The sequence below is a fragment of the Lithobates pipiens genome, unplaced genomic scaffold (assembly GCF_037356315.1).
Source record: "Lithobates pipiens isolate NorthernLeopardFrog02 unplaced genomic scaffold, aLitPip1_a1.2 Scaffold_8, whole genome shotgun sequence".
NCBI classification, from domain to species: Eukaryota; Metazoa; Chordata; class Amphibia; order Anura; family Ranidae; genus Lithobates; species Lithobates pipiens.
Window position 1 is genome coordinate 268,571,532 of NW_027507903.1, and position 10,214 is coordinate 268,581,745.

At 41.4% G+C, this 10,214-nt stretch overlaps 1 protein-coding gene across 17 annotated transcripts in view; it reads left to right on the plus strand.

Moving 5' to 3' along the window:
* PPFIA2 (PPFI scaffold protein A2) overlaps positions 1–6,707 on the plus strand; it is a 588,582-nt gene extending 581,875 nt beyond the window's left edge. For 12 of the 17 annotated variants that reach the window (XM_077471908.1, XM_077471911.1, XM_077471913.1 and 9 more), the window contains 2 exons: positions 1,447–1,556; positions 5,195–6,707. In XM_077471908.1, coding sequence (XP_077328034.1) covers positions 1,447–1,508 — 62 coding nt within the window. In that variant the 3' untranslated portion in view covers positions 1,509–1,556; positions 5,195–6,707. The remainder of the gene's footprint in view (positions 1–1,446; positions 1,557–5,194) is intronic. The other 5 variants (XM_077471910.1, XM_077471917.1, XM_077471925.1 and 2 more) reach the window with 2 other exon arrangements.
* Positions 6,708–10,214: the final 3,507 nt, after the last annotated feature.

The window sequence follows — 10,214 nt, forward strand, 5'->3', positions numbered from 1 at the left end:
TATCCCATAGTGCAGTAACTCAGTGTCACCAAAAAACTTTTATTCATTAAATAATTTTTATTTATTACAGACCGATTCAAACGGCCATAAAATCCATAAAAATCTTCCACAGCTCGCAGGCACAGTAAAGATAAAAATAATGAAAAAAATGAACAAAAGTAATAATATCAAAAAATACTTGTGTTCACTTATTCTGTAGCACTTTGTTTTTATTTTTATTTTATGGCTGCTAATATTATTACATTTTTGGATTTCTGCAATTTTTGCACATATTTTGTATTTTTGCACTGGTGCACATTTTTTTGCACATCTTTTTGGATTTTTTTGCACATAATTTATACATTTATCCCTTTGTGGCCTATAATAATCTTTTCACATATGGTGTGGACTGTATTTAATATCCAGTTGATTGGAGAAGGATATCTATTATATTGAGCTGGAGATTTTTGGGTGATAGCAACTTATATAAGCCAACCATTTACTTATCATTTATATCTTTTTATTGTGCCTTTGCTTTATTTGCATATCTGTATCTATCTTTTACTGTTTGTTTACATTTGAGTATGGTCTGATGATGTGATATATTTATCAACTCTGACTTTCTCTACCATATAGTTTGCTCATATAACTAGCTGGTGTATACAACAGTAGGGGGGAGTTGGTAACACACCCTGTGTTTGGTACTACATAATTTAAGCTAAGAGTATCCTTACAGTGGCTTGGACTATATAGGCTGCGGTTCTCTCCTCTTGCTTCCCCTTTGCCGTTTACATTAGGAATTTTTCTTTCATACTTACGGGACATAGGACTACTATAGCCAATAGATTTCAGACCACCCTATGTAGTAAAGGTTACCCTTTACTTATAAAAACAACTTTTGGAGGTAGTGCCAGGATCCCCAATTTTATTTATATAACGATATGTAAATAAAGGCGGCATTCATATGTAGCTCATGCCCCCCTGCAGTGAGGAGATGATGTGCTGTAACCTCTAGAAACCAATCAGTGAGCAGTAATACTGTACAGTAATCTCTAGCAACCAATTAAGCAGACATCATTTGCTGTAACCTCTAGCAATTAATCAGTGAGCCGTAATGTGTGCTGTAACCTCTAGCAACCAGTCAGTAAACAGTAATGATATTCTGTAACCTCTGGCAACTAATCACAATAGCTGCCTAATCTGATACAGTAAACTGATTTTAAGTCTAGCTGCTATTTATTGCATGTCTCAGAGCAGGTGGAGAACACTAAGCACACTTATTAATCTATGCAGATTTGTAGTCCTTGTAAAGAAGAGGTGCATAGAACAATATATTGTTATCATATCGTTTCTTAGGTTAATGTGAGAGCAAATTATTTGAAAAGCAGTATAAGCCAAGTAGTAATAGATGGTTAGGATGAATTATGTTCAGTTACTGAACATATATATATATTTGCATTTTCTTAGCAGCTGCTCCTTCCGCAATGCAGAGACTAGACAGCTCCACAGTCCGGACATACTCATGTTGACAACACTTTAAACAAAAAACAAAACAAAGAGCAAAGCACTGACTTACAGTAAGTAATGTGTTTTATTATTCATGTTGTAAAAGTCATTGTTGCCAAGTATAAGCAAGCATACAGTATTCACAAAATGGTAATTTACCGCTGTGGATGACAGATGAGTCTATAGACTAGCAGGTCTCACTGCGGGTGAACCCTGGCTCATGCCATCTGCAATATGGTCAGTTTAGACCACCTTAAGGCCTGGTTCAACTAGTGCAATTTCAGATGCGGCTTGAGTCACATGAACAATTGTTTTTAATGGTACCTATTCACATCAATGCAGCGCAATTTTGGAAAAGGGTCCTGTGCTACTCTGGTGTAATGCCAGGGCAATTCTGGCCCCATAGAATAAGAAAACCGCATCCAAGTTGTATCATAAAATCGCACCGACAGTCTGATCAAAATCTGATCGCGGCAGTGTGAACCTAGCTTAAAGTGGAACATTTGTCAGAAAATTAAGTCCTGCTAGATCACTTCAGGCTAGCCTCTTTTGCAGGTATAGCTATGTAAAACATTAAATATAAGTGCATATACTGCTAAAAAATCACCCTTCTCTGCACATGCTCAGTTGCTCTTCATTTTTGGCATTGTGCCGAAAATCAGAGCCACTAGAGGCCAATCTGCTGACAGCCTAAAGATTTACTGCTGCTCAGGGATGCCGGGTTTCAGTAAAATAGCAGCCTCCAGCAAGAAGAAACAATGCAGTAGGCAATTTATAGCATACACTAATTTTGGTAGCATAAATATTAATGTGGAATGTACTGTATGTACCTTGCTAAAGAAAATTATTTTTTATTGAGTTATGTGTAAAATTCAGATTTAGGTGAAGTCATTTACTTAATCCTGAGTGTCATTCACTCCTGTCACACTGCATAGGAAGTCTGTTTCCTGGCTCAGCATTGCAGCATGCTGTGTCACCTGCCTGCTTATGGGTCAACAAAATATCACTTTAGTTGATGCTACTACTGATTTCTTGGCCAAACATGAAGGCAGATGACCGAAATAGGAAAAACATAGGTTAGCTGTAATGATGTGTGTACCATCTCTGGCTGCTGCAGTGTTTGTTACACATCTTAATTTTACTCAGGCAGCAATCTCCTGATGGTGAACATCAAGTGATGAGACTTGTAGTGCCGGCTTCAGTGTACACTGATCACTGTCGCTTACTCAGCACCTCCTCTATTCAAAGACTGTCTTGAATTCTTTTTCACTGCAAGGCATTCTGTGATTGGCGTAGGTCAGTGGTGGCCCATCCATCAGGGGTGCATGAGCATCGCACCCCTATCCCTATCCCCTATCAGCTCCCTAATCTACATGCAGGGGCACCGGACACATGGATTGCAATGTTTTTTTTTTTGAAGCACATGATTAGAGCCAGAGGCTCTAATAGGCTTCAAAAAAGGGTGGTCACAGGGCGCAGAGCACAGCACCATGAGCACACTCAGTTGTATAACAATAGTAAATGAATATTCGCTATTGTCACAGTGATCCTCCTCCCTGCCAATTAGGAAGCGGGTCCTGAGACCTGTCACCTTGTTGGCTGAAAGGACAAGTAAACCTATTTGATGCCTGGGAGGAGACACACGGCAGAAGCAGCTGTGATGTAGAGAAGGAAGCGATGCAATGGAAGCCACTGCCCGTAGAAGTGATGTCCACCCGTGACCTAGATGGGGTAAGTGCGGAGCTGGATGACCGGCCGGCAGCACCCAAGCCCCCTCCTGGGGCTGTCGGGGGGGGGGGGGGGGGTGGTTGTTTGTCGCCATCTCAGGAAAAAAAAACACCAGCCGCCACTGGTGAAGGTGCGAATTAATGTCATAATCTCCTATTGTTCTAATCATTGAACACCTTGCATTTATTGAAAAGAATGCAACCCGATCAATGTACTGCAGGTGAAACAACAGGGCAGTGCAGGATTTTTTGACCCGACAGGAGACTGCTGCCTGAGTAAAAGTAAAATCCACTGTAGCCTATGCAGTGTATGATAAGGCACTCATCTTTAGAGCTAACTTTTTTTTTTTTTTTACTGTGTAAATGGCCTAGAAATCATGTACCTGGCACTTCACATGCTTTGATAATGACATGCTTCTAGAGCAGGGATTTGCAGACCTCCAGCTGTTGCAGGACTACGAGTCCCATGAGGCATAGCAAGACTCTGATGGCCACAAGAATGACACCCAGAGTCAGAGAATGATGGGACTTGTAGTTTTGCAACAGCTGGAGGTCCGCTAATTGCATATCCCTGCTCTAGAAGTACCTGCTTCTCACTATGGGAAACATGCATTTACCGGTAGGTGCCACGTTGAATTGGTGTTTATTTGTAGCCATATCAACAATCCTGTAAATGTCAGTTATTTAGCCCGTTAGACTATTTTATGCAATCAGAGTAATCACATAAAAGTACAAATAAAAGCACAATTTTTTTAGTTTTGAATAGAGTAGAGAGGATTTAGAACACCTGTCTGTGTTTAGTGCGGTCTGTGCCCCCATTAGGCTCAGTTCACATATGTCTGGTCGTGGTTTCAGTGAGGTTTTTAAAAGGAGTCCAGTGCAGTTTTGTTCGACCGGTTCAGGAGCGATTCAGGTGTGAATTTTTACTTGAAATCGTGCCTGAACCAGAATGAAAAATACGCAGGACTCTCCCTGTGTATTGTTCTGTTTACCATTATCATTGAAAGTGAAATTAATGAGGCGTACACACAACAGGACTTTCCAGGCAGACTAGGTCCAACGGTCTTCCCAACGGACTTTCGGCAGAGTTCCGACAGACTTTCCTGAACGAACGGACTTGGCCACACACAAACACACTAAGTCCGTTCGAAAGTCCGTTCATTTTGAACGTGATGACGTAAGACAGGACTAAACAAGGAAGTTCAGTAGCCAATAGCTTCCCGTATTTGGTCCGTCAGACCAGCACACAGATGAACGATTTTCCCGATTTTAGTCCATCAGAATTGAGTCCGTCGGATAGATATGAAACATGTTATATTTCTAGGTCGGTCGGGTTTATTTTTCGAAAAACGATCGGAACAAGGCCACACACAATCAGATAGTCCGACAGACTAATCCCGTCGGACCTAGTCTGCTGGAAAGTCCGGTCGCGTGTACGCGGCATTAGAGAAATCCTAAATTTTGGATTGTCTCCAGAAAAGTAATAGAGGAGAAGTCTTCTAGTGGAGACACTAGTTCTGGGGGCCCGGGGTCCCCAAGGGATTCCCTTAATTTGCAGGAAAGAACAATCTCCCGATGGGAAAAAAAAAATTAACTGACAGGGGTTATGACCCTACCTTACTCTATCCAAAATGAAATAAAAAGTTTTGCCTATAGTTCTACTTTAACTTAATCATTGCACCAATAATCCAAACCACATTTAAAATGAACCTTTCCTTGGAGAAATACACATGCTAGCTGTTAACCACCACCTGAAGATACTAGCGTCTGGCTGTATTGTCTTCTGGATGAATCACCTGGAACAAATATGTAGATGGGGAGTCCTTTCTTCGCTCTTATTTCTCCTGCTAAATGCATGTTCCACATCAGCGACTTTGAATATTGTTGTCCAGTCACTAACACTTTAATCCTAAAGGCTACAAAAAAACAAAGAAAACTGTTATGCTATGAAACAACTCTAACGCCGGCATGTATTCCCCTAGGTGTCTTCTTTTAACCATCTACCTGAAGTGCACTACCTAGAAGAATGAAAAGGAGAGACCATCTGGCTGATAGCTGAATGCCAGAACGAGCACTGATCTACAAAACTAAAATGTGAAAATATTTTTATGTATCGTATTATCATATGCCTAGTTTAAGAGACAAAGAACAACTATAATTAAAAGAAAGGTTCCCATGATCCATAGAAGTTTAAATGTGCACAACTTAATGAGATGGAACCAATCGTTTTTATGTTCTGTTACATCTGTTTTCCTTGTAATATACTAGAAATATTTAAGTATTTAATGTGTATTTATTTTATGAAGTGTAAGTCTTTTTTATTTTCTCAAGTGTAAATGGTTATAAATATGATTTTCTAAAAAATAAAACTTAAAGTTCAATTGAGTCTATGTGGGAAGACCTGACGAAATAGTGTCTCTAATGTTTGTACCTTTCCATTTCACTGTTTTTACAGTTTTTTGGATTGTAACAGTCAGACTAGTATGTTTAGCAGTTAGATGCCTCAACATGTTTCTCCTAAGAGCCTCCGAACATCCAGCTGTATACCTGCCTCTGGTTCCATGGTGTGATCTGGCAGTGGAGCCTAATGGACTTACAAAAGGCACTTGATAGGTTAAAGTCTTTTAGAGAAGCACTGTGATGGCTCTTTGAGTAATGAACTGTTTACATAAGTCAAAAGCAATCACCAGGACACCGGTCTTTGGTTTAAAAAAAATTAAATAAAAAAAAACAAAAAAAACATGAAATAATAACCTGTGGACCAAGAAAACACTTTGCTTTACTGAGAACACCTTTTACTTTCTCTTCAGATGCCAGTGGATGTTGGATGTAATATTCCAACAGTTTAATATTCAAGATTCTTATGTAAAAAAAAAAAAAAGTCATACCTTTATTCCAGCTTTTGCTTTTAGCAAATATATTTATTGTTACTCTCCTCGCCAAGATGGCCTTGTAAAGAATTGTTTAAAGATGAAATAACTGAAAGACAAGTGAAAGATGCCTATATATTTAGGCCTGTTTAATAAGAGATACATGTATCTACACGGTGGAGCAATCTGTAGCAACCAATCAGTATTCATCATGCAGTGAACCAGTCTCAGTAAATGCATACTGCTTAGTTGCTATAGGTTACTACAGTTCACACAGCTTTACTAAGTCTGATTATATCTAAATCTGGATATAATACATAGGCATAGCTGCAATCTTATTACCTGCTGTGGCTTTATTTGTTGTTTGCAACCGTTGCTTCTTCTCTGATAGTTATTATGGACATCTCCTAAGTAGGGGGATACGATTTTATTTTATTTTTTATCTATTTGCCAACTTCCGCTGCTTGACTTTTGCTTGAAACCTTTTAGTTATTCCGTTAAGCCAATGCACGTTCATAAACATTTATTTTATTGTCAGATCTCATTTTTAACCAATGAAAGTTGGAAGTTTATGGTGACAAAATGTTTTCCTTCCATTGTCAATAAAAAGGGAAATAAAACTAAACTCTCTCTGGCTTGTATAACTATGGTGATGTACAGATCTTTTTAGAGAAGGTGGAGTTCCTAGGCTAAGCCACTAGAGGGCACTCTGAATTCACAGGACAAAAACAAAAGAAATATAATTTCAATGCCGGCTGTTACTCATTTGTATCCATATCTGTGTTTGAAAATTGCGTGTTTCAAGATTGAACTTTTCTGCTTAACTGCACACATTTTGTGTATAGAAAGGAAAAGAAGATGCAGTTATATATATATATATATATATATATATATACTAATTAGACAAACTCCCCCTTTGAAACATAAAGCATAAAATAAATTATGTTTACAGTTAAAATCACTTCTAAATATACTGCTGAAATAATTTGTTTTTGACATATGTAGCAATTCAACTACAGCTGCTCTAAAGGTGGCCATAGATGGATCAAAATTCAACTGGTTCAGTTTGGCTGCACTTCTCCTGTGGATCACAGGGTGGCCGAATGAACTGGGGCCGTCGGCTGACATCACAGAGCCAGTCAAGGCTCAGGAACGATTGCGAATATAGTCGGGATTCTCCCACATGTCCGGATCGTCACCCGTCTCAGGCTCTTAGTGAGCCGCTGAGAGCCTGAGCCACCCGCTCCCACCCCTTCCACATCCCAGTGCTCCAGTGATTGACATTCAGCAGCTCTCTGCTCAGGGAGCTCTGAGAACTGAGCGACCTGTGGTGTTTGATCACTCAGTTCTTAGTGTTGGAGCTGGTGGGGGACCGATGCTGCATCCACCTAGGTAAGTATCATTGTAAAAAATATTTTTAAAAATCCCATACTTCTCTTTTAAGGTTTTGATCAGATGGGCTGTAGCTTGTATAAGAATATTGTTTACAAAATCTCCTCACAGTTTTTTGCAATCTTCATGCAACTTTGTTGAAGCATTTGAAGCATGGTTTAGCGCTAGATTGGACAGGTTAAGCACAGAAATTATGTCACTAGAGTTCTATGCATGGATATTTTTACATACTTACATTGGTCCAACTTTGACCAATGTAACTATACATATACCTGTGGGATCCCTATAGAAGCAGGAAATCACTGTAGTAGGCAAAACCAGTAATCTCCACCAGGTTCCATGCCAAGTGCCTAATGGAACATGCAAACAGTAAATATAACACATTGACGGTGCAAAGTAAAAAAAAGTGCTAGGTGCAAACAGCAATACATGTTTATAAATACAATTCATACAACAAAAAACAGTCCAAACAGGTGAAATGAAATTGTTTAGGTAGAAATCAATTTTCAAATTGAAGATATAATCGACCTCTGAAGGATATGCTACCATCCAGTAAGAAATCAACAAAGATTGTGAATACACCACTGATGAAAAAATTAGATACTCTTACCGAACTCAGTGGACACAATGCAAGCGGCACGGAGTCAAACAGGCATGGAACTTGGAACGTGGTCGCTCTCAGGAAACTACATGTGAGGTCAGCTTCCGTTAAACCTTGTCAAGGGACCCAATCATGGATAGGCCTGCTGGTCCTTCTCCTCGCCTCTTGGTTCTCCTGCTTCAGCTTGGCCTCCAGACAAAAGAGTTTCTGTTCTAAGGAGGATGCCAAGTGGCTGCCATGCTGCAATGAGAACACAGGAGGCTGGCCAGTCAGAGATCACTTTGCATGTTCTCAATGAATGTAAAGCATTCATTAGATTGGATGAAATGGGGCAGTGACATCACGCTCTTTTCCTCGTCCAATCAGAGAATACTTTCCATTTGTAGAGAGAATGCTAAACATTCTCTGAATGGTGCCTGCCCCCAGTGACCAACCTTCTGTGTTCACAATGCAGCAGGGCAGCCGCTCGGTACAGGACTCAGAAGCTAGCGGAGATCACTGGCTTAGCAGTACCTACTACAGTGATTTTCAGCTACTCAAGCATACCTGGGCAAATAGAGGCCCCATGGGCCACATCTGGCCCTTTGCCTCTCCCTGTGCGGTCCGCTATGCCTCTGGTGTCAGCATGCCTCTCTGAGCCCATCGGCTTGCCAACTGACTGGCATAAAGAAGCATGCTGACAGATGTCTGTGTTCATGCTGTGTAGAGCAGGCCAAAACTACAGGAAGAGAGCCGGAGATGCTGATTGATAGAGTGAGGAGACTCGGATCTCCTGCAGCTCTGCTACGGGCCAGTTTTTGTCCAGTGTACTGTAGGCAGGGTAACATCCAGCTTTTAACTCTCTGTGGTGATCCTACTGAGCCTGTCAGTGCTCACATCGCACAGCTACCGCCTGCTGCATAGTGTTCTCTTTCAGGGCAGCAGTCGCAAAGTGTGCTACATGCCGGTCATAGTGTGTTCCTCTCCCAGTAAGAAAGTCTGCCACAGGTGCTAGTCATTTACTTCATCCTTCAACCCATGTTACAGCAGGCATCCAACACAGTCTGTTTTCAGCTACACATTAGGGCTGGCTTTTGATGAGTAATTTTTTTTTTCAACCAGTCGATTGGATTACATAAATGATCGGATTCCACCCGGCCACACATTCGATGTTGGTGGGGGAATCCTCCCCTTTGAGCTAATGTTTTTATGACAGCAGGAAGACTCCCCCATCACCAGAATACACTGATTAGTGCTGCTCAGGGCCGCTGATAGGCCAGTACAACTGGCCCTGTTGTACCGGGCCCGTCCAGCAGGGGGGCCCGGGCAACCTTAAGAGATAAGCAATTTAATATTTACATTTTTTTTTGCTGATACACATGTTCATGATTAGATGGAGGCAGTGAGGGGACTATTTCTTGTATTTCGGGCGCGAAAGGATGCCTATTCCGCACCCGCTCCTCATCCCAGCCAGCGCATCCTCTGTAGTGGCAGTGCGTGCCGTCCCCCTGGTGGTGCTGCAGAGTGATACCTCTCTCTCCGCATGAGAATTAGCAGCAATAGCACTGACAGGGAGGCAACAGGCGAGCAGCGGCGGCAGTCGGGAGAGGACATTGGCAGAGGCATCCCATCTAACTCGTTTGTGGACCCTCAAGTCCAGGAAGCAGCAGGATCACGGAGGAAGTGACTCCTGGGGCCCAGCTAATAATTACACAGGTGTGCGCTTGGTTGGGGGGGGGGGTAGGGGCTTCAAGATCTACTACTACTGCAGCAGCATATATACATTATGGCATTGGCGGCATGGGTGACACTGTCTGCAGGTATCCCATTCGTTGTGGCCCATAATGTATGTGCTGCCTGCAGAGACAGTGCTCCTCATGCCGCCAATGCCGTAATGTGCTGCAGACAGTGCCACCCATGATGTTAATGCCATAACACATGTGCTGCTTGCAGAGACAGTGCCACCCATGCTGCCAATGGCATTATGCCATTGGCGGCAAGGGTGGCAGTGTGTGCAGCACAATATGGCATTGGCAGTCGCTGATCGCCACCATTACTAGTAAAAATAACAAAAAAATACATAAATACATCAAATAGTTTGTAGATGCTATAACTTTTGCGCAAACCAATCAATAAATGCTTTTTGGGATTATTTTTTTA